The sequence below is a fragment of the Silurus aristotelis genome, assembly GCF_946808225.1.
Source record: "Silurus aristotelis genome assembly, chromosome: 18".
NCBI classification, from domain to species: Eukaryota; Metazoa; Chordata; class Actinopteri; order Siluriformes; family Siluridae; genus Silurus; species Silurus aristotelis.
The window spans coordinates 24,185,911-24,210,298 of NC_139591.1; the positions used below are offsets into that span (position 1 = coordinate 24,185,911).

General features: G+C 46.4%; 2 protein-coding genes across 3 annotated transcripts; one reads left to right on the forward strand and one right to left on the reverse strand.

Moving 5' to 3' along the window:
* Positions 1-160: 160 nt before the first annotated feature.
* Positions 161-3,159, forward strand: apba1b (amyloid beta (A4) precursor protein-binding, family A, member 1b). The gene is made up of 5 exons (XM_083568897.1): positions 161-367; positions 1,303-1,515; positions 1,800-1,919; positions 2,168-2,308; positions 2,624-3,159. The coding sequence occupies exons 1-5, from the start codon at positions 317-319 to the stop codon at positions 2,693-2,695; spliced, it is 597 nt and encodes a 198-aa protein (XP_083425023.1). The 5' UTR covers positions 161-316; the 3' UTR covers positions 2,696-3,159.
* A 1,809-nt stretch (positions 3,160-4,968) lies between these two features.
* tjp2a (tight junction protein 2a (zona occludens 2)) lies at positions 4,969-22,589 on the reverse strand. 2 transcript variants are annotated; one of them, XM_083568877.1, is made up of 24 exons: positions 22,362-22,589; positions 21,249-21,295; positions 18,378-18,502; positions 18,038-18,140; positions 17,246-17,915; positions 14,795-14,898; positions 14,419-14,572; positions 13,551-13,662; positions 13,015-13,139; positions 12,797-12,899; positions 11,554-11,704; positions 10,885-10,993; positions 10,574-10,793; positions 10,263-10,447; positions 9,944-10,039; positions 9,734-9,813; positions 8,415-8,625; positions 7,908-8,008; positions 7,605-7,820; positions 6,678-6,773; positions 6,208-6,459; positions 5,864-5,931; positions 5,655-5,775; positions 4,969-5,525 (listed from the first exon to the last, which is right to left on the reverse strand). In XM_083568877.1, the coding sequence occupies exons 2-23, from the start codon at positions 21,291-21,293 to the stop codon at positions 5,685-5,687; spliced, it is 3,417 nt and encodes a 1,138-aa protein (XP_083425003.1). In that variant the 5' UTR covers positions 21,294-21,295; positions 22,362-22,589; the 3' UTR covers positions 4,969-5,525; positions 5,655-5,684. The 2 variants fall into 2 exon arrangements, with proteins under 2 accessions (XP_083425003.1, XP_083425002.1); XM_083568876.1 differs by lacking the exon at positions 4,969-5,525 and having other exon boundaries at positions 5,617-5,775.
* Between the last annotated feature and the right edge of the window lie 1,799 nt (positions 22,590-24,388).

The following is a 24,388-nucleotide window of genomic DNA, read 5'->3' on the forward strand; positions in this document are numbered from 1 at the left end:
TCTTATTAAAAAAATATATATATTTGTAACTATTTCGATTATTTCTAATTAAAATGATTGCAGATAAATGTGTTTCTGCGAGAACATTAAGGTTTATCTTCTTCTCTATTCTTACTTACTGGAATTACTACTGGAATTGCTTCTTCAAACCTCTTCCTCTTTCTCTGTCTTCCGGTTTCGTTCATAGGCTCAGTTGATCGCTCAGTCCATCGGTCAGTCGTTCAGTGTTGCATATCAGGAGTTCCTGAGAGCGAACGGAATTGATCCGGACGATCTGAGTCAGAGGGAGTACAGTGACCTGCTCAACACTCAGGACATGTACAACGACGATCTGGTCCACTTCTCCAAATCTGAGAACTGCAGAGACGTGAGTGAAACACAGCATTATACATATGGACAGAATAGAGGATAAAAGTCTTACACCTACAGCTGGGCTTTAAACTGACAACGTTCTGCTCTGTAGCTCAGACTCTTCCTGCAGAACACACAGAACCCCCCCAATGTTCCAAACAGTGTGTTTGTTCTTCTCTGTAGAACTGTAGAGTATCTGCTGTGACATCATACCCTTCTGTGGATCGTGGATCGCACACACACACACACACACACACACACACACACACACACACACACACACACACACACACACACACACACACACACACACACCCTTTATCTATATAAAGCTTAGTAAAGATGTTAGAGCAGACTGTGTGCTTTACTCATATTAATACACACTCCTGTAAACACACACTCCTACACACACACACACACTCCTACACACACTCCTGTACACACACACACACTCCTACACACACTCCTGTACACACACACACACACTCCTACACACACTTCTGTACACACACACACACACACACACACACTCCTACACACACACACACACACACACACACACACACACACACACACACACACACTCCTACACACAGTCCTGTCCACACACTGCTGTACACACACTTTGCTGTACACACACGCCTATACACTCACACACACGCACCTGTACACACTCTCCTGTACACACACACTCCTGTAAACACACACTGCTGTATACACACAAACACACACACACACATATACACACACACACACACACACACACACACACACACACACACACACACACACACACACACACACTTACTTAACAGCTGTAACATCTGTACCAGAGCTGAAACCCTGGCGTTTAAACACATCTGTTCAGAAATTACATGGGGAAGATCATTTTCTTATGTACATGAGTGGTGTGTGTGTGTATGTGTGTGTGTGTGTGTGTGTGTGTAACAGGTGTACATAGAGAAGCAGAAAGGTGAGATCCTTGGTGTGGTCATCGTGGAATCCGGTTGGGGCTCCATCTTACCCACCGTCATCATCGCCAGTCTGATGCACTCGGGACCTGCAGCCAAATCTGGCCGTCTGAACATCGGAGATCAGATCATGACGGTGAACGGGACGAGTCTGGTGGGTCTCCCCCTGTCCACCTGCCAGAGCATCATCAAGGTAAGGACCTTCATCTCCTCCTCCTCTTTCTCACCATCATCATCCTCATCATTACACCACACTGAGGGTCATTTACTGGCTTCAACCTCAACTTCAACCAACCTCTTATCTCACATCATCTCCCATTCACTCTCTCTCAGACTGCATCTTACTGTAACACACACACACACATTACAATAATAACAAAAACATTACAATAAATATCGTCATGTTCACTCTCCACTTCACTCAACAGTTTACCATGGACAAGTTTGTGTAGAAAAGTTTGTGCACCCTGTTCTTAGGGCCTGAAGTCTCAGTCCAGGATTAAGATGAACATTGTCAGATGTCCTCCAGTCACCATGGTCCTCATCCGCAGACCAGACCTTCGCTACCAACTAGGCTTCAGTGTACAGAATGGAATTGTGGGTAACTCAGAAACAAACCTGATGTCCCAGGAGCTGGTTATTTATTATTTGTGTCTAATCTAAAATGTGTAGTTTTAGAATCTTACTGAATTAAAAAAATCCACTAAGTAATCGTTTAAAACTAAAATAAGTAGCAAGTTTCTCATCTTCTTATATTTATACTCAGCTACAATAAAAGTAACGTAGTGATGAACCTGAAGTGTTGCTCTGATTGTAGTGTTTGTGTTTCTGACATCTGAGTGCAGATCTGCAGTCTGATGAGGGGGGGTATTGCAGAAAGGGGCGGAGTCAGAGTGGGTCACCGCATTATTGAGATTAATGGGCACAGTGTGGTGGCCACGCCCCATGAGAAGATTGTTCATATTCTTTCTAGTGCAGTTGGAGAGGTAAAGAAGCAACACTCAACAACAGACTACACACAATTACAACACTTTCTTGCCTGCTTGTGTTTGTATTACAGTACAGATTTCATTATATGTGATTTTCTACCGTTTATATTGTAAACCTGCTTCACGTGAGAGTTGTGGGGTCTCCTGGTCATCCTGAGCTTGTTACAGTTACAAATCTTCAGTGTGAATTTAAATCGGATTACTTCACATCCAGAGAGAATTCAGGGCAAATCACAGCCGTTACGCAGCTGGATCTTCTGATCTTCACGTTCACATCATCTGTATATAAACGCTTTTTTTCATTCTTCTCAGATCCACATGAAGACGATGCCTGCTGCTATGTACCGCCTGCTGACGGCTCAGGAACAGCCGGTCTACATCTGAACCTCGCTAGCATCACATGCTTCAGCCTCACACACTCGCTAACGTTTCATGTGGTTTTCAGATTGTTTACAGTTGTGTTTAAACTGGATGTAAAGATTCTTCAGACATAATATTAAAATAAGCCTTAATACTGTATGTAATGATGGAGAGATGTGACGTCACCCACACATGCTAACAGTACTGGTGTGTAATCCAGATTACATCTGAAAGACTGAGTGCAGCGGGGGAGGGGCGGAGACACGGGTGGGGTTACATCTTATGTCATTTATATTTAGTTGTATTTGTGTTAAATTTCAATTTCTGTGTCTGCTATATTTTTATTTCCTGGAGATGTAGTGCAGGTTTACACAATACGAGTGCCGCAGTAACAATCCTGCAGATTTATAGATTTAATTGCAGCGATTGACGTAATTTTGTTTTGAGCTCGAGGATGAAATGCAAGCAAAAAATCAATGTGGTGTACAAGTATACAGTGGGTACGGAAAGTATTCAGACCCCATTAAATTTTTCACTCTTTTTTATTTTGCAGCCATTTGCTAAAATCATTTAAGTTCATTCTTCTTCCTCATGAATGTACACACGGCTCCCCATATTGACAGAAAAACACAGAATTGTTGACACTGTTGCAGATTTATTAAAAAAGAAAAACTAAAATATCACATGGTCCTAAGTATTCAGACCCTTTGCTCAGTATTTAGTAGAAGCCCCCTTTTGATCTAATACAGCCAGGAGTCTTTTTGGGAAAGATGCAACAAGTCTTTCACACCTGGATTCAGGGATCCTCTGTCATTCCTCCTTGCAGATCCTCTCCAGTTCTGTCAGGTTGGACGGTAAACGTTGGTGGACAGCTATTTTTAGGTCTCTCCAGAGATGCTCAATTGGGTTTAAGTCAGGGCTCTGGCTGGGCCATTCAAGAACAGTCACGGAGTTGTTGTGAAGCCACTCCATCGTTATTTTAGCTGTGTGCTTAGGGTCATTGTCTTGTTGGAAGGTAAACCTTCGGCCCAGTCTGAGGTCCAGAGCACTCCGGAGAAGCTTTTCGTCCAGGATATCCCTGTGCTTGGCCGCATTCATCTTTCCCTTGATTGCAACCAGTCGTCCTGTCCCTGAAGCTGAAAAACACCCACACAGCATGATGCTGCCACCAGCATGCTTCACTGTTGAGACTGTATTGGACAGGTGATGAGCAGTGCCTGGTTTTCTTCACACATACCGCTTAGAATTAAGGCCAAAAAGTTCTATCTTGGTCTCATCAGACCAGAGAATCTTATTTCTCACCATCTTGGAGAACTCCATGCGGGTTTTCATGTGTCCTGCACTGAGGAGAGGCTTCCGTCGGGCCACTCTGCCATAAAGCCCCACTGGTGAAGGGCTGCAGTGATGGTTGACTTTCTACAACTTTCTCCCATCTCCTGACTGCATCTCTGCAGCTCAGCCACAGTGATCTTTGGGTTCTTCTTTACCTCTCTCACCAAGGCTCTTCTCCCCCGATAGCTCAGTTTGGCCGGACGGCCAGCTCTAGGAAGGGTTCTGGTCGTCCCAAACGTCTTCCATTTGAGGATTATGGAGGCCACTGTGCTCTTAGGAACCTTAAGTGCAGCAGAAATCTTTTTGGAACCTTGGCCAGATCTGTGCCTTGCCACAATTCTGTCTCTGAGCTCTTCAGGCAGTTCCTTTGACCTTAATGATTCTCATTTGCTCTGACATGCATTGTGATCTGGAAGGTCTTATATAGACAGATGTGTGGCTTTCCTAATCAAGTCCAATCAGTATAATCAAACACAGCTGGACTCAAATGAAGGTGTAGAACCATCTCAAGGATGATCAGAAGAAATGGAGAGCACCTGAGTTAAATATATGAGTGTCACAGCAAAGGGTCTGAATACTTAGGACCATGTGATATTTCAGTTTTTCTTTTTTAATAAATCTGCAACAATGTCAACAATTCTGTGTTTTTCTGTCAGTATGGGGTGCTATGTGTACATTCATGAGAAAGAAGAATGAACTTAAATGATTTTAGCAAATGGCTGCAATATAACAAAGAGTGAAAAATTTAAGGGGGTCTGAATACTTTCCGTACCCACTGTAAATAACTGTATTTACACTCTCTCTCACACACACACACACACACACACACACACACACACACACACACACACACACACACACACACACACACACACACACACACACAGTGTGCTCTGTGTGTGTGTGTGTGTGTGTGTGTGTGTGTGTGTGTGTTATGCTCAGTATTATTTTACCGGAACCGTTAGTAATGAAAGTCAAGGAAATGTATATTTATTTTAGATCTGAACATTAAATTCTACATTTACAGCAAACTGATTAGAAAAATGCATAAATCACACTGACCTCAAAAATCAAAATCATCTGTTTAATTACAGTAAACATGTAAATGCTGTGATTTTTTCCATTAATAATTAAAGAAGTTTATAAATGATTTTTGTTTTAATGCTCAAAATCCATTATTTTCTCCTCAAACACCAAACCAGAACCAGAGCTGTAGAGTCCAATCTCTCAATCACACACACACACACACACACACACACACACACACACACACACACACACACCCCTTTTAGTTTCTTATAAAATGTGCGAATATAAAAAAGATGAAAATTTGATTATTATTGTTGTAGTAACGCTGCTGAATAAAGAGTTGAGTGTTTATTTAAAATGATCACATTTATAGCTGTACAGGAAAACTGGTTTTCAGGATCACAATCAGGATCCATCCTGAAATACTATAGAGATGGAGAGTGAGGAGTGGTAGATGTAGGCGGAGTGGGGTGGGGGGGGGGGGGTTGTAGATGTAGGCGGAGTGGGGTGGGGGTGGGTTGTAGATGTAGGCGGAGTGGGGTGGGGGTGGGTTGTAGATGTAGGCGGAGTGGGGTGGGGGTGGGTTGTAGATGTAGGAGGAGTGGGGTGGGGGGTTGTAGATGTAGGCGGAGTAGGAGATGTGGGTGTGGCTTTACAGCTCAGTGTCGTTGTATTTCTGAGGATTGAAATATCCACGACGAGACGCATCGGAATCCTCAACAGATCCTGTACGAGGGTGAGAACTGGGAATACAAAACACAGCAGGGTTTAGAACAGACAGACAGACAGACAGACAGACACACACACACACACACACACACACACACTTACCTTGCAGGTTGTGGTTTGGGTTTAACAGGGACGGCATAAATGTCCGGGTGTCTCTGGGAAATCTCCAACTGCGTGTGTGCACACAAACACACACACACACACCTCTGATCATTCCTAATGTATAGTATGTGGTATATACAGTGAGTAGTAGATGTGTGGATCTGCTCCTGAGATGCTGATGAAGAGATTTTCTTTACTGATCTTTTACATTTACAGATTCTTTAGTTTACAATTGAAACACACTTAATGAAGAGTAACAATAAATCACTTCTCACTTCAGTCACATCACAGAGTACTTTTAGTTTGTGTGTGTGTGTGTGTGTGTGTGTGTGTGTGTGACTGACCCGGGCATGTTCAGCCTCCTGCAGTTCCAGCATCCTCTGTGCCCTGGCAAAGTGGTCCATCTGCTGGAAGGCCTTTACTTTCCCCTGGAACGAGCGGCTTGCTGGGTCTTCAATACCTGAGGCATGTTCCTGAGGCTGAGCAACTCGAGAGAGGAAACTGGGTTTGAGGGCGACAGGTGGGGGAGGTGGCTTGGTGCTGACATCACTGCTGACTGTGCTGCTGGACTCACTGTGGGGTCTCTGAGAACGAGGCTGACAGACACTCACACATTATAAACCTGGTGCAGAGTTTTATAGAAGACTTGGTCTACGTATTGGCGGTGGAGGAGGAGTGAGAGGAGGAAGAGTGAGAGGACGATGAGGAGGAATGAGGAGGAGGAAAAGTGAGAGGAGGAGATGTGAGAGGAGGAGTGACATTAAGTGGAGTAAGAGGGGGAAGCGTGAGATGAGGAAGAGGAATGGGTTTTTACCTTGGGTGGCTCTGGGACAAAGGAGGGGGGGGGACTGGGGTCTCGCAGCACCTCTCTGCTTCCAGTTCGTTTCATGCGAGGCACAGGGGCTGGTCTCTGTGTGTGTGTGTGTGTGTTTGTGTGTGTGTGTGTGTGTGGGGGGGGGGGGGGGGGGGAAATACATTACATTTATACATCATACCATTAGGAATAATTACAGAACATTTCAGTCAGTGTTCATTCAGTGAAACAACACTGTAACTGCAACAACACAACACCGTGATTGCAAAACCTCAACACTGTATAACACTGTTAAGTTATGTTATTTCTATTGCGCTTTTCAAAACACACATTGTCTCAAAACAGCTTTACAGAATTTAACAGTGAAGGTGAAGGTGTGTGTTTATCCCTGATGAGCAGCATGGAGACTGTGGTGAAGGAAAAACTCCCTTAGATGTTATGAGGAAGAAACCTTGATAAGGAACCAGACTCAAAAGGGGAAACCATCCTCATTTGGGTGACATCAAGAGTGTGATTATAGTCTTTAAACACTACAGAACACTGGAGAGTGAGAACTAACATGAGCACTGGAGTGTGTGATTATGACTGATGATCCTACTACAGTCTTTATGGTTATAAAACTAGGAGCTACTGAGAAATTGAACAGTGTAACAACAAGGCAAACACATCACCACCATACCGTAACAGTAACACAACACAAACAACACGGAAACTGCAACAACAGTGCAGCACCATACTGCAAATACAACAACACAACAGTGCAACCCAACACTGTAACTGCAACAACACAACACTGTAATTGTAACACACAACAATAACTGTGGTTACTGCAGCTACACAACACTGTTAAATGTACAAGCAGTGCTGCATCTCTGAGGTGATCGAAACACCAACATCAGTCTGAACATAAAAGTGAATGAGTCTCACCTCGCCTACAGGCTCTGAGGATCGTCTCGTCCCGGAGACATGCGGCTCATCAGTCACCTCATCCAGCTCATTATCTGTATAAGCTCCGCCCTCATCTGCTGTGTCATCGTAGTCCCCTGTAAGACGGCTGTCCATGCTCAGGTAATCTGCACTCATAGCTGACAGGTAGGACATGCGGTCATCGTGGAGTTCCAGGTCCTCCTCAGGACTGTCCAGCTAAAGCACCACAGGCGTGCATTAGCATCGACTTCCAAACACATCATTCTAACATTAGATCATCGTGAGTGTACACTCGCTTCTTACTTTATTCTCACAGACCCACACCGCCTTGTTCTGCTGCTCCTGAATCGTGTCCTTCAGACTGCCGTACCAGGCATCATGAGCAGAGTTCAGATCCACCGTCGCTGTAAAGGAAGCACGATTAAACCTACATGAGGTGTGTGAGGAAAACATCTAACAGAAATCTCTTTGAAGTGGTTTAGGACCCAGTGAAACTTCTTGTGGTGTATAAACAGGACCTACAATTTTACCTTGTTGTGACCTTGACACCGTTTCAGCGTCAAAATTTATTTAGATTATTTGAAAGTTATGAAATTATTTAACATAAAGAGAAAATAATTATACTGAATACAAAGATGAAGATTAGGGTTAAGCTCAGAAAGACAACAGAACCTGAAAACATACGAATAAGAAGAATGAGAAGAATGAGAAGAATACAAAGCACTTAGTATGGTGATGAACAGAACATCAGTCCTGTAATCAGTGTAAAGTACAAGCAGGAACAGAGTGGCGTTCTCTCTGCACACTGACCGGTGAAAAGGTGAGAGCAGGTCTTCCTCAGTTTTACCGCCTGCTCATACAGTTTGCGTGAACTGCGATTAGAACCTGGGACCAGTCGATTCCTCATCGTCTTCACCCCCTGTTTACTATCCGGGTTCAGGAACACCACAATGGGGTACCACTGGGTGTAGTTCAGAGTGTCCACTGCTTTTGGGGTAACATCCAGCAGAGCATGTTTATCCTGATAGAGAGAGAATGAGAGAGGAGATGGAGTGAGGAGAGAGAGAGAGAGTGAAGAGTGAGGAAAGCAGGAGAGAGTGGGAGAGAGAGCAGGAGAGGAGTGGGAGAGGAGAGCGGGAGAGGGAGAGGAGTGGAAGAGGAGTGCGGGAGAGGAGCGGGAGGTAGTGGGAGAGGAGTGGGAGAGGAGTGGAAGAGGAGTGCGGGAGAGGAGCGGGAGAGGGAGAGGAGTGGAAGAGGAGTGGAAGAGGAGTGCGGGAGAGGAGCAGGAGTGGGAGAGGAGTGGGAGAGGAGTGGGAGAGGAGTGGGAGAGGAGTGGGAGAGGAGAGCGGGAGAGGGAGAGGAGTGGAAGAGGAGTGCGGGAGAGGAGCGGGAGAGGGAGAGGAGTGGGAGAGGAGTGGGAGAGGAGAGCGGGAGAGGGAGAGGAGTGGAAGAGGAGTGCGGGAGAGGAGCGGGAGGTAGTGGGAGAGGAGTGGGAGAGGAGTGCGGGAGAGGAGCGGGAGAGGGAGAGGAGTGGGAGAGGAGTGCGGGAGAGGAGCGGGAGAGGGAGAGGAGTGGGAGAGGAGTGGGAGAGGAGCGGGAGAGGGAGAGGAGTGGAAGAGGAGTGGGAGAGGAGCGCGGGAGAGGGAGAGGAGTGGAAGAGGAGTGGGAGAGGAGCGCGGGAGAGGAGCGGGAGAGGAGAGCGGGAGAGGGAGAGGAGCGGGAGAGGAGCGCGGGAGAGGAGAGCGGGAGAGGGAGAGGAGCGGGAGAGGAGCGCGGGAGAGGAGCGGGAGAGGGAGAGGAGCGGGAGAGGAGCGCGGGAGAGGAGCGGGAGAGGGAGAGGAGCGGGAGAGGAGCGCGGGAGAGGAGCGGGAGAGGAGCGCGGGAGAGGAGCGCGGGAGAGGAGCAGGAGAGGAGCGGGAGAGGAGTGGGAGAGGAGCGGGAGAGGAGCGGGAGAGGAGCGGGAGAGGAGCGGGAGGTAGTGGGAATATTTTACGAATATATTTATGGATTTTGATTGGTATTTTGAAGCACCACTGTAGATTTGACAGAAGGCGGAGTTTAAAGTGAAGTTTATAAGGTGGATTCTGAACACTGGGACTGAAAGGTGGAGGAAAGGGGGCGGAGTTTACCTGCTCAATGATCTGCTGCACTGTGTTCAGTCTCACCACACCTGATGTCTTCTCTGCCCCTGCATCTTTAGGTTCTTTCTCTGTAAACACACACACACACACACACACACACACACACACACACACACACACACACACACACACACACACATCAGTTTCTCATATACACATACGCAGCTCAGGAGCTCATCTCAGGTCTTTCACACTCACTTGCTATAATGAAATCTTCAGGCAGGTCGTTGTCCAGTTTCTCACTCGCCACATCAGCGATCGGGCCGAACAGAACCACGGGCCTCCGGAACCCAGCTGCAGGGAGGAGAAAAGTTGAAGTACATAAGCAGGATTGTACAGTACAGAGATCTTCAATTCAAGTCATCTTTATTTGTATTGCACTTTTAACAGTGAACATTGTCTCAGAGCAGCTTTACACAGATAATGTGGTGATCAATAAGATGTTTATTATAAATATATATATATATAGATATAAAAAATAGGTGTTGGAGGTTTGGTGAAGGTGTGGTGAGCATACCCTCTCTCAGAACCACCCTCTCGTAGGCAGGGAAGCGGGTGATGACGGGGGTAACTGTGAGATCCTCTCTGCTCTTACGCAGGTCTTTTTTCTTTGCTGCCCTTTGACCCCTAAGCCTCCAGAAATCTCCTCTGTCATTGTTTGCTCCTTTCTGAGTGTTCTGAACATTAACCATCTGTTCAGCTCTGTGGGTGTCGGTTAAAAAAACTGCATCATCATGACATCATCAAAGAGCACAACAACCATCCACATGGACTTTTAAAGCGCACACACACACACACACACACACACACACACACACACACACACACCTGCTTTTGCTTGGGATGACTCCTCTCTCCTGCAGCTGGTTGTCCTGGTCGGTGCGGATCGCCAACCAGCTGCCCAGTTTTCCGTCATACAGCGTGTCCACTACTTTAAAGATGTCTCCTCTGCTGAAGGACAGGCTCTGAGGAGAATCTTTTTCATGTTCAAAATGAGTCCTGATGTAAAAGTTATCTCCTCGACCGGACGCCACAATGTCCTTATAAACTGCAAATACATATCACATGACCATACCTACGTTACTCCACATTATTAATACATGAAAATGATTCAACTTTGGGGAAAGTATCTGTGCTACCATCTGGTTTGCTCTGTGCCAGGATGGTGATGTCTTCTCCTTTAGGAATGTTGAGCAGGTAGAGCACTGCATCCTCACGCACCATGTCACGGAAATCCACATCATTGACCTGAACCGCAAAATACACCGACAACAATCTAACATTTATCAGTTAACTTACAAACGAACACCAGGGGGCGCCAATGAAACGAATCAGAAAGCTTCAGAGTCAGATTAGAAATAAAATTAAACTAAAGAGAACTCAAAGTTAACAAATAATAATAATAATAATAATAATAATAATAATAATAATAATAATAATAATATATTTATGTATACAATCTATATTCATATTACAGTCAAAGTGTTCATCACCATGGAAACAGATTAGAAATGTATACTCAGTAACATTATTAAATAATAAGTTTTTAAACATTATTTATGACTGTGTGTGTGTGTGTGTGTGTGTGTGTGTGTATGTGTGTGTGTGTGTGTGGTGTTCAGGGACTTAGTGTTTTTATATTTTGAGAAAAATATTCTGCACTGAAGCTAATTTAGTGTGAGATACAGTCCTGCGCTGATTTTATCTTTATCTAATAAAATAATGTTTTGTTATGGTTTTATTTACGGAGCTGATGATAAACCTGTAGCAAGGACAAAGTGTCCCGTGTAATGGAAGGTGTTTTGTACCTTCATGATCTGATCTCCAGGACGCAGACCCTCCACCTCAGCCGCACTGTCCTCCTGAACACTCGCTATAAAAATCCCTACATCGTTTCCTCCTGCCAGCCTGAGACCCACACTCTCCCCCTTCTGAAACCTCATCATCACTGTGTTCGGCCTGAGAAACACACACACACACACGCACGCACACGCACGCACGCACACACGCACGCACACGCACGCACACACGTGTTGATTCATTCTGTAGACCAGCAGCTCTGACAGTACTCTATGTATATATACTGTGTCATGGTTACTATAGTAACAGCTCATTTACAGAAATGTGTACAGCATATTATGGTTTTTTAATAAGTGTGTGATGTTTCTATTTTGTTTATTGGAAGGAGTCTCCAGTGTCAGTGCTTATAGACTTTGTTCAGGACAAATTTGTTTATTTTTTGTATTTTCTCCACCTGGTAACTGTAAATTAAACGAGTGTTCATAGGTGATACAACGCAAGTTACAACAGGAACATTAATTGTATCTGTAAGTGGATAAAAAGTAAACGTCATGGTTTAAGAAATAAAATGGATGGATGATGTCCCTAAGTCCCTAAGAGTTTTATTTCTTACAATATGATACAGATTGTCCCCCATCGTGCCAGCGGTGAGGGAGTGGAGATCAGAACCGGAAGGAATGAGCGAAAAAAAAACACCTGCAGCTGATGAGACTAATCAGTGCGTCTGTTTCAGTCCGGGCATGAGCCAATAAAAGACGTGCCGGTTCACGAGGAAACACTCGGGTGTACCCTAAAGAGAGAAAGAGCACCGAACCGCGAGTAAAGACGGGCCGAACCGCGAGTAAAGACGGGCCGAACCGCGAGTAAAGACGGGCCGAACCGCGAGTAAAGACGGGCCGAACCGCGAGTAAAGACGGGCCGAACCGCGAGTAAAGACGGGCCGAACCGCAAATAAAGACGGGCCGAACCGCGAGTAAAGACGGGCCGAACCGCGAGTAAAGACGGGCCGAACCGCAAGTGGCCGCCAGCGGAGGTTAAAAGGGAACGGCATCCTGAACTGCAAGACCGTGGGCGACCCCGGTGTGAGTACTGGAAAGGAAAACGCCGGGGTGAAAATAAAAGTAAATAAAGAAAACTCTGCTTGGTGAACTTCTGCCTGTTTCTCTTTCTGCCAGCATGGAACCAGTGAGTGTGTTGCACAGATGTTTGTATACAGATTAATGCAGGTGTTACTGATGATCTGATACACACCCATACATCTCCAGATCTTCTGCACTCGGATTCAGAGGAACCTTTGGAGGAGCTTTGGTTTTTGGTGGAATGCTGATTTTAGGTACAGGAATGGCCACAGGAGCTGGTAATAAAATTATTCACACATAATCATGAGACTTTTCTGCTGAGACTTTCAGAAATCAAAGCTCCAAGTCTATAAATCTGAGATGCAGATCACTCTAAAAGTCAGATGATACCTGGAGGTTCCTCGAGCTCAGACTCTTCCTCCTCTTCTGGTGGTGGAGGTGGAAAGTCATCTGGAGACGCTTGGAACGGTGTCGGCATCGCGCCCATCTTAGACAATCTGCTCTGAGGCTCTTCTCTGCAACACACCCCCACACACACGCACACACACCTCAATAACGCTGTTCCAGAAACCATTAAGAAAAGAACATTAAGATGTTCTACTTCAAACCCATGAGAGATAAAAATGTAAGTGCAGATGATTTGATAAAATCTTCAGCTGAAGGCGTTTGTGTGGAAATGAAGCTGAAAAGTTACAAACAGAACTATTTTCTCCTCAGAAGGAAGAATCTCTGTGTAAACATGATCATGTCCTTCAGAAAATGCACAGTGCACTTCCTGGTTGACATGAGAGCTTCATCCATGCTCCGTTCTGGACTGAACAGTGCGAAATGAAAGCTCCTTACACTTCCACTCGGTTTGGAGTTTGAAGGAAACAGCTTCTGGTTTTCTCCCTCGTGTTCTGTTGCACTAATAATCAGGTGATCACCTGTTTTTTTCACGCAGCCTCTCGTTGGAGGAGTGTGAGGAGATGTCCGAGTGCTGTCCTCGTCTGTCCTCCTGAGGCGAGTATGAACGATATGACTCGATCTCAGACAGATCTGCAGGAAACAGCAAGTCAAAACGTTATCACTAATCACCACATCTGGAACGTTCACATCCATGTCCTCAGATCTGAGACGCTGCAGGACGACAGAAAAACACCAAACATGGATCCAACGCTTCGCCTCAAACTTTATAAAACTTACATTAAACTTACCTTAGATTATAAAACGCTTTCAACTTTATAAACTCTCTATTATTACTTTATTATTTATTACAGCTCATTTTTTTGTGTTCTCAGTGTTCAACATTTCTGACCAATCAGTGAGAGCCCCAGCTTTAGCTCCGCCCACTCCCAGACCCTTCAGGAATGATTTGTTGGCGTTAGCAGTGATCTGATGTGAAACCAGAAGAAAACAAATGAAACCGTAAACATCATTAATATTCACAGAGGAACCTGAAGCTTCAGAAGGAGTGGTGTACAAAACAGGAAGTGTGAGGGAGAAACTTCCTGCCTCAAATCATGTTTCCATAATAATCCAAAATGTTACACTAATACAGTGTTAAGGTGCGCACACACACACACACACACACACACACACACACACACACACACACACTAAAATCATGAGCTGTGCTGCATGTTCACATCTAAAACTCTTCAGGAGCATGTGGTGTGTTCTGTCTGTGGAATTTCATTCAAATGGGGAAACATATAAATAAAATGTTGATTGTTTTCCTGATCAGTGAGAGTGTGATGTGCTGGTGAGATTCTTTCTAATCCATTTTTCCTGCAGTTAATCAGTTCGACTCACCGTCCGGCTCCGAGTCGCTATCAGCCATGGGCGGAACCCGAACCAGAACTTTCCTGCGATCTCTCTGGACCACCAGCTGCAGTTTCCCTCGTGATTTCTCGATCAGTTTCCCTGCATCACTCAGAGACAGATTCTCCGTGGCTGTCCCGTTAATCTGAGACACAAACACCACCATCACATTCTGTTCATCAAATTTAAATACTAACTCCCTTTCAACATGGAATCAGAAATATTTGTGATAATCAAAAGCTTCACTGACATCATGATGATAAGAAGAAAGAGGGGAAGAGGGGGAGAGAGAGAGAGAGAGAGAGAGAGAGAGAGAGAGAGAGAGAGAGAGAGACACAGATCTTATAAAAGGAGGTGATCTGCAGACCTTCAGGATGATGTCTCCCTCCTGCAGGTTTCCGTCTCTGGAGGCCAGTCCTGTGTTAGTCATCTCTTTAATGAACAGCTGACTTCCCAAACGCAGTCCATACTCTGAGTTTCACACACACACACACACACACACACACACACACACACACACACACACACACACACACACACACACACACACACACACACACACACGTAGAACAGGGTGAGACAGGTTTAGTTTTTAGACAGTTTTTAGTTGTGTGGGTTGCAGCAGCTCATCTGATTGTTTATTTCTCTCTTCACTCCTCATTTCATTTTATTTTTATTTCAATAAAGATTTTTAAACATCATCACACAGCAGCTTTGTAGCTTTAAGCCTTAACAAAGAAACCAGAAGTGACAGCAGACCTTCAGAATACTGGTGAAATAAAACAGTGAAGACATGGGCGCGAATTTCATTTAACAGTGGGGGGGACAATAAATATAAAATTTCTCATGAGCAATTTTTGAAGGGGGACACAAATAATACAATCAAATTGTACTTTTAAAGACACAGTGTCCCCACAGTGTCCCCACAGTGTCCCCACAGTGTCCCCACAGTGTCCCCACAGTGTCCCCACAGTGAAAAAAATATGCTTTTATCATTATTATTGTAGCATGGAGACTTTGTGGCGTCATTATGGTTTTTTTCAGGTTTTCAAGGAATTAAAAAAAGGTTTAACATTTTATTTAAAATTAATGAAGACACTTAAGAACAGAATAGAAAATGATTATAAAAATACACTGTGGTCAGTTCAGATGTAACACAGTGCTCATTTAGTAAATGCACAGCTAAACAATATGCTAATTGTGTGTTAATGTTAAATTAACATTATACCAATTCATCCCAAATAAAACACTGCATGGGAAACGGCTTTGGTGTGCTAGCTGCAGTGCACCAGTACATTGGTTGCAGTGCTAGCTGCAGTGCACCAAAACATTAGTTGCAGTGTTAGCTGCAGTGCACTATGCTACAAGCTATTGTACACAAGCTAACATTCACTAGATAAGTGATATTTTAATCACTAATAGAGCTGACTCATGGAAAATTACATCAGTAATCAGCATTTTTGCCGCAACTAATTTATGAATGAGTCTCAATAACTACATTAAAGAGAATCGCTTTATTTAAAGTTAATAAAATCACCTGGTTAATGGAGTTGAACATTAATTGAGCCGCAGCCACACACCTGACTCGTGTGTGTAGAGTAGGTGAGATGAACCGCACACCTGACTCGTGTGTGTAGATTAGGTGAGATGAACCGCACACCTGACTCGTGTGTGTAGATTAGGTGAGATGAACCGCACACCTGACTCGTGTGTGTAGATTAGGTGAGATGAACCGCACACCTGACTCGTGTGTGTAGATTAGGTGAGATGAACCGCACACCTGACCCGTGTGTGTAGATTAGGTGAGATGAACCGCACACCTGACCCGTGTGTGTAGATTAGGTGAGATGAACCGCACACCTGACTCGTGTGTGTGTAGAGAAGATGAGATGAACCGCACACCTGACTCGTGTGTGTGTAGAGAAGATGAGATGAACCGCACACCCGACTCGTGTGTGTGTGTGTAGAGAAGATGAGATGAACCGCACACCCGACTCGTGTGTGTGTGTAGAGAAGATGAAATGAACCGCACACCGACTCGTGTGTGTGTGTAGAGAAGATGAGATGAACCGCACACCTGACTCGTGTGTGTAGAGAAGATGAGATGAACCGCACACCTGACTCGTGTGTGTGTGTAGAGAAGATGAGATGAACCGCACACCTGACTCGTGTGTGTAGAGAAGATGAGATGAACCGCACACCTGACTCGTGTGTGTGTAGAGAAGATGAGATGAACCGCACACCTGACTCGTGTGTGTGTAGAGAAGATGAGATGAACCGCACACCTGACTCGTGTGTGTGTAGAGAAGATGAGATGAACCGCACACCTGACTCGTGTGTGTGTAGAGAAGATGAGATGAACCGCACACCTGACTCGTGTGTGTGTGTAGAGAAGATGAGATGAACCGCACACCTGACTCGTGTGTGTAGAGAAGATGAGATGAACCGCACACCTGACTCGTGTGTGTGTAGAGAAGATGAGATGAACCGCACACCTGACTCGTGTGTGTGTAGAGAAGATGAGATGAACCGCACACCTGACTCGTGTGTGTAGAGAAGGTGAGATGAACTGGAAAAGGAGGCAGTGGGTCAAACCACTGCGAGGAAGGGGGGGGGGGGGGGGACTCAACTGTTTCTAAATGCATTTTTTGCGTTTTTTTTCTACTTACACAATTATTTAGGTATACATACATTTATTTTTCACAATAGAGAGTGCGATATTTTTTACAACCCTCGGATTGGGGGGTGGGGGGCTATAATTAATTTTTAGCCTCAGATGCTGTGTGTGTGTGAGTGAGAGACTGATAGTGTAGCGTACCTTCAGTAGGTCTTTTCTTCTTAAGTGTTACCCGGACTGGTTTCTCCAGAGGTTCTTGAGGACTCTGTGGAGGTGAACGTTCCAATTGTTCACGGCTGGCGTTTCTCTTGAGAGCCTCAGTTGTGCGTGGTTCTGGAATCCGCTGTTCTCTTTCCTTCACTCTGTAGCGCGGTTCTGGGCTGCGTGAGCGGTCCAGAACTTGTTCACTGCGATATCGGCGATCAGGGCTGTAGTCTCGATCCAGAGTGTGCTCGCTGTGGTACCGCCGGTCCGGACTATAGTCTCGATCTAAGGTGTGGTCGCTACGGTAACGCCGGTCCGGGCTGTAGTCTCTGTCCAGAGCACGGTCGCTACGGTACGGCCGATCCGGGCTGTATTTTCGGTCGAGGGTACGGTTGCTATGGAGACGCCGGTCAGGGCTGTGGTCAGGCTCTAGCACTCGCCCTTTGCTGCCGGCGCGCCGATACTGACGCTCAGGACTGATGTCTCGCTCCAAGGTTCGTCCCCGGCTGCGCTCGTACTCGTACTCCGAGTCGGTGCGTCCACTGTAGATGCTGCATCTGTCAGGCTCGTAGTTGTAATCATCGCTGTAGTCCGGATGAGAGAACACACGGTCTTCCAAGGGCGGAGCCTGTTTCACCACACTCACTTTACGTGCCCTTTTCACTGTCTACAGGCAGAAAAAAATTACTAAAATAAATAACTTCATTAAAACACTATTTCTAAAGGAAGTTTTTATACTACAGCAAATAAAGTTTATTATAATTATATCATAATTCATAAAATACTCACTATCCTGGCGACTTTGCCGCACTTGCGTAGAGTCTGCACAGCAAACGAGTGCACAACGTTCTCCATGGATGAGGAATTGACCTGGATCACTCGATCGTTTTGACTAAAGACACAAAGCAGAAAAAGGTTCCAACATCACCAGATAAATTTCTTAAAGGGTTCTTTGTGAAAGATTTCCTTTGTAATAGATGATGTTCCTCCAAAGCACAGGTTCCTGAAGAACAATGTGCAAAAAATGTGCAGGACAGAAGGTTCAGGGGCATGAACCTGAGAAACAACCCTGAATGGTACTTGATGGAACAGGTGTTTATTTCTTATTAGTTTGTAATGAGTTTCTTACAACAGCAGGCCGTCTGCAGGCCCTCCTGCCAGCACATCAGAGATGATGATGGACACCTCTCTTGTTTCTTCATTTGGATTGTCTTTTCCGCCCGAAACAGCGATTCCAAATCCCATTTTAGAATCCTTCACAAAGAAACGGAGTGATTCAGATTTACAGAATAGAATCAGCCGACTGTTTAGGAACTACTTTACAGAACCATCATCAGGAAGATGCGTGTTTCATTCCTAGTAGGTGGTGTCAGGGAGCGAGTTGGGGGCAGTAGGTGGTGTCAGGGAGCGAGTTGGGGGCAGTAGGTGGTGTCAGGGAGCGAGTTGGGGGCAGTAGGTGGTGTCAAGGAGCGAGTTGGGGGCAGTAGGTGGTGTCAGGGAGCGAGTTGGGGGCAGTAGGTGGTGTCAGGGAGCGAGTTGGGGCAGTAGGTGGTGTCAGGGAGCGAGTTGGGGGCGTCAGGAAGCGAGTTGGGGACAGTAGGGGGCGTCAGGGAGCGAGTTGGGGGCGTCAGGGAGCGAGTTGGGGACAGTAGGGGGCGTCAGGAAGCGAGTTGGGGGCAGTAGGTGGTGTCAGGGAGCGAGTTGGGGCAGTAGGTGGTGTCAGGGAGCGAGTTGGGGCAGTAGGTGGTGTCAGGGAGCGAGTTGGGGGCGTCAGGAAGCGAGTTGGGGACAGTAGGGGGCGTCAGGGAGCGAGTTGGGGGCGTCAGGGAGCGAGTTGGGGGCGTCAGGGAGCGAGTTGGGGGCGTCAGGGAGCGAGTTGGGGGCGTCAGGGAGCGAGTTGGGGGCGTCAGGGAGCGAGTTGGGGGCGTCAGGGAGCGAGTTGGGGGCGTCAGGGAGCGAGTTGGGGGCGTCAGGGAGCGAGTTGGGGACAGTAGGTGGTGTTAGGGAGCGAGTTGGGGACAGTAGGTGGTGTCAGGGAGCGAGTTAGGGGCGTTAGGGAGCGAGTTGGGGACAGTAGGGGGCGTCAGGGAGCGAGTTGGGGACAGTAGGGGGCGTCAGGGAGCGAGTTGGGGACAGTAGGGGGCGTCAGGGAGCGAGTTGGGGACAGTAGGTGGTGTTAGGGAGCGAGTTGGGGACAGTAGGTGGTGTTTTAGGGAGCGAGTTGGGGACAGTAGGTGGTGTTTTAGGGAGCGAGTTAGGGGCATTAGGGAGCGAGTTGGGGGCAGTAGGTGGTGTTAGGGAGCGAGTTGGGGACAGTAGGTGGTGTTAGGGAGCGAGTTGGGGACAGTAGGTGGTGTTTTAGGGAGCGAGTTGGGGAGAGTAGGTGGTGTTTTAGGGAGCGAGTTGGGGACAGTAGGTGGTGTCAGGGAGCGAGTTAGGGGCGTTAGGGAGCGAGTTGGGGGCAGTAGGTGGTGTCAGGGAGCGAGTTAGGGGCATTAGGGAGCGAGTTGGGGACAGTAGGTGGTGTTAGGGAGCGAGTTGGGGACAGTAGGTGGTGTTTTAGGGAGTGAGTTGGGGACAGTAGGTGGTGTTTTAGGGAGCGAGTTAGGGGCATTAGGGAGCAAGTTGGGGGCAGTAGGTGGTGTTAGGGAGCGAGTTGGGGACAGTAGGTGGTGTTAGGGAGCGAGTTGGGGACAGTAGGTGGTGTTTTAGGGAGCGAGTTGGGGACAGTAGGTGGTGTCAGGGAGCGAGTTAGGGGCGTTAGGGAGCGAGTTGGGGGCAGTAGGTGGTGTCAGGGAGCGAGTTAGGGGCATTAGGGAGCGAGTTGGGGACAGTAGGTGGTGTTAGGGAGCGAGTTGGGGACAGTAGGTGGTGTTTTAGGGAGCGAGTTGGGGGCAGTAGGTGGTGTTAGGGAGCGAGTTGGGGACAGTAGGTGGTGTTAGGGAGCGAGTTGGGGACAGTAGGTGGTGTTAGGGAGCGAGTTGGGGACAGTAGGTGGTGTTAGGGAGCGAGTTGGGGACAGTAGGTGGTGTTAGGGAGCGAGTTGGGGACAGTAGGTGGTGTTAGGGAGCGAGTTGGGGACAGTAGGTGGTGTTAGGGAGCGAGTTGGGGACAGTAGGTGGTGTTTTAGGGAGCGAGTTGGGGACAGTAGGTGGTGTTTTAGGGAGCGAGTTGGGGACAGAGGTGGTGTTTTAGGGAGCGAGTTGGGGACAGTAGGTGGTGTTTTAGGGAGCGAGTTGGGGACAGTAGGTGGTGTCAGGGAGCGAGTTAGGGGCATTAGGGAGCGAGTTGGGGACAGTAGGTGGTGTTTTAGGGAGCGAGTTGGGGACAGTAGGTGGTGTTTTAGGGAGCGAGTTAGGGGCATTAGGGAGCGAGTTGGGGGCAGTAGGTGGTGTTAGGGAGCGAGTTGGGGACAGTAGGTGGTGTTAGGGAGCGAGTTGGGGACAGTAGGTGGTGTTTTAGGGAGCGAGTTGGGGACAGTAGGGGGTGTCAGGGAGCGAGTTAGGGGCATTAGGGAGCGAGTTGGGGACAGTAGGTGGTGTTTTAGGGAGCAAGTTGGGGGCAGTAGGTGGTGTTAGGGAGCGAGTTGGGGACAGTAGGTGGTGTTAGGGAGCGAGTTGGGGACAGTAGGGAGCAAGTTGGGGGCAGTAGGTGGTGTTAGGGAGCGAGTTGGGGACAGTAGGTGGTGTTAGGGAGCGAGTTGGGGACAGTAGGTGGTGTTTTAGGGAGCGAGTTGGGGACAGTAGGTGGTGTCAGGGAGCGAGTTGGGGACAGTAGGTGGTGTTTTAGGGAGCGAGTTGGGGACAGTAGGTGGTGTCAGGGAGCGAGTTAGGGGCGTTAGGGAGCGAGTTGGGGGCAGTAGGTGGTGTTAGGGAGCGAGTTGGGGACAGTAGGTGGTGTTTTAGGGAGCGAGTTGGGGACAGTAGGTGGTGTCAGGGAGCGAGTTAGGGGCGTTAGGGAGCGAGTTGGGGGCAGTAGGTGGTGTTAGAGTATAACTCACCCGCTGCAGTGTTACAGTGAACTGCTCCCACACCATCTCCTCCATCTCTATTGTGAAAGAAAACACACTGATTCTGTTACACTGAAACAAACACATTGATATACAACCCGTTTTGCAGCTGTACACACGTGTACACACACTTCTGTAATTAAATGTATAAAATGTCTTAGTTCTGTTATCAAAAACACACTGAAATATATCAAAGTAAACACCTCCTTTATCTATTTATAATAACATCAATATCAATAATTGTAATAGCAGAAATATTTTAATTCTGGTGTATTTTCACTGTAAAGTTTTCGGTGTGTGTGTGTGTGTGTGTGTGTGTGTGTGTGTGTGTGTGTGTGTGTACAGCACAGTTTCACAAACAGCTCACTTATACCATGCCCCAGTGTCCCAAAACACAAAGTGCACAGGGTCCCAATGCACACTCCATGCCCCAACACACAGTGTGGTGTGTACAGTCTATAATGTGTGCAGTATATAGTGTGTACAGTATAGCATGTACAGTGTATAGAGTGTACAGTGTACAGGGTGTGCAGTGTGGTGTGTACAGTGTGATCAGTGTTTAGTGTTTTATCAGGTTGAGTCTGTCACAGGTACAAAAGATCAAAGTAAATCACATGTAGACTGTGATAGAAACAGAACACCTGCAACTAAACTCCAACCCCGTGCAGTGTGTTCAACAAATCACACACACATGCGCGCGCGCAGTAATTATTTTTCTTTCAATTTCACTGTGAATAAAGTGCATACAAGGCGAGAAATGTGTTACTGCGTGTCAGTGTGTACTGCAGTGTGTTAGGGCGCGCTGTGTGTGTGTGTGTGTGTGTGTGTGTGTGTGTGTGTGTGTGTGTGTGTGTGTGTGTGTGTGTTTGTGTGTGTGTGTAAAAGGCCGCAGCGGAGCGTTTCCCACTCAGTCACACCCCAAACAGAAACTCTCCACTGTTCCACCCAGAGATGAGGACACAGGACACGGAACAAACAGACCCAATGGAACACAGAGTTCTCCAGGGTTCTCCTTGGTTCTCAACCAATGGCGAATTGAAACCATGCGAGAACCCACACAATACAAAAGCAGGCGAAATATAAGCAAGAAAAAGTCTCACTCACCTTCAGCTTCCGGTTAAAAGTCACACTTCCGCGTTCACCTGAAGACTTAAACTGGAGCAAAAGACAGACGTTTCCCGAAATCCACGAGCGCGAGCTGTAACGCACAGGCCGATTTCCTGAATCTTCCAGGTATGGGGCGTGGCTTCCTGCTGCAGGTGAGTCCACACCGACATTCTCCGCGTGACATCACCGATCACGTGACCGAGTTTCAGGCTAACCTAAGAAAGCAGACAGGAAGTTTCACAACAAAAACATCAGATTTCATCAGGAGAGAGCGGAACTCACCAGGACACAGACATGTATTTATTTATTATCAAATTAAATGTATTCTCAGTGAAAGAAATGGCGAAATCAATTTCACAATAAAATCATGTGATTATTTGGTTCTTATTTATTATTTTGTATTAAATATATTTGTATATTAGATTCTCCATATTAAACTAGTAAACACTTCTCTACTGGACTAAACACTATCAGAAACACTGACCTTCAATTACAACCTAAATTCTAATATTTGTTTCATGAAATTGTATGAATTTCTTCCATCAGTTTCTTCTCTTCATGTCGTAGTGTTTCTCTCGGCTGCACTGCTTCAGTACGTGGATGTGGATGGATTTATTGTCCAATCAGATTTCAGCCTCTATGTGTTGACATGTGAATCTAATCTGCTCAGAACCTTCAGAATCAGTACTGCTGTACTTTTACCATCGAGTTTATTACCAACAGCTCTGTTTCTTTATCCAATCAGATTTCAGATTCTCCTCACAGGGCAGATCACTGGATCAGAATAGCGTCAGCATTTTTGCATTCGATGGTTTTTATAATTATGACGTGACAGTGGTGGTATTAAGATGTGGATTAAGTCGTGTACGTCCTCACTGAAGGCCCAGATACCAAATGCACTGCCCATCACTGAAACTGTTACTTTCTGTTTACAGGCCAAAAAGCAGACATTACATTTTGGTTGTGTGTGTGTGTGTGTGTGTGTGTGTGTGTGTGTGTGTGTGTCGCCCTTTCAGGTAGTGATTTTGAAGCTGAGTAAATCAATTTGATTACAGAGCTCTGTGTTCCAGCTCTGTGTAAATATAAAGACGCTCAGAGGAGTTTGTGCTACATATTTGATTTAAATATTTGTTTGTTTGTTAATGAATAAATCAGTTTTTTGCTAATGGTCTCGGGGGTGGGTATTTGTGTTTGTGTGTAAAGGGTTTAGTAATCAGATGGCGATCAGAAAGTTTTTCTCGATCACTACTTCCGGAAACCGATCACTCCGTGTGTGTGTGTGTGTGTGTGTGTGTGTGTGTGTGTACTGCCCCCTAACGGCCAACACAAGAATACAGGCTATAACAATAAGCTCTAACTAGTATTCACACATTCATTTCAATCTCACCTCCCTCACCTTCCAAAACGTCCTACATGCGATGTCCCTCTAATAAACTAATTTTTAATCCTGTCCATCGTCGTCACTCCCAACGAACATCTCAACATCTTCAGCTCTGCTACCTCCAGCTCCACCTCTCAGGTCTGACCACAGTCCTATAAACTTTCCCTTTCACTCTCACAGATACTCTAATATCACAAATCACTCCTGCCATCACTCTTCTCCACCCACTCCACATTCACACACACTCTGTACTCTGTCTTACTCCTACTGACTTTCATTCCTCTTCTCTCTCATCCACAAACATCATAGTCCAGGGAGACTCCTGTCTGACCTCGTCCTTCAACCTGTCCATCACCACTGCAAACAGGAAAGGGCTCAGGGCCGATCCTTGATGCAGTCCAACCTCCACCTTGAATCAGTCTGTCGTTCCTACTGCACACTTCACTGCTGTCACACTGTCCTCATACATGTCCTGCACCACCCTCACATACTTCTCTTACACACCAGACTTCCTCATACAATACCACAACTCCTCTCTCCACCCTGTCGTACGCTTTCTCTAAATCCACAAACACACAATGCAGCTCCTTCTGACCTTCTCTATACTTCTCCATCAACATCCTCAAAGTAAATAATGCATCTG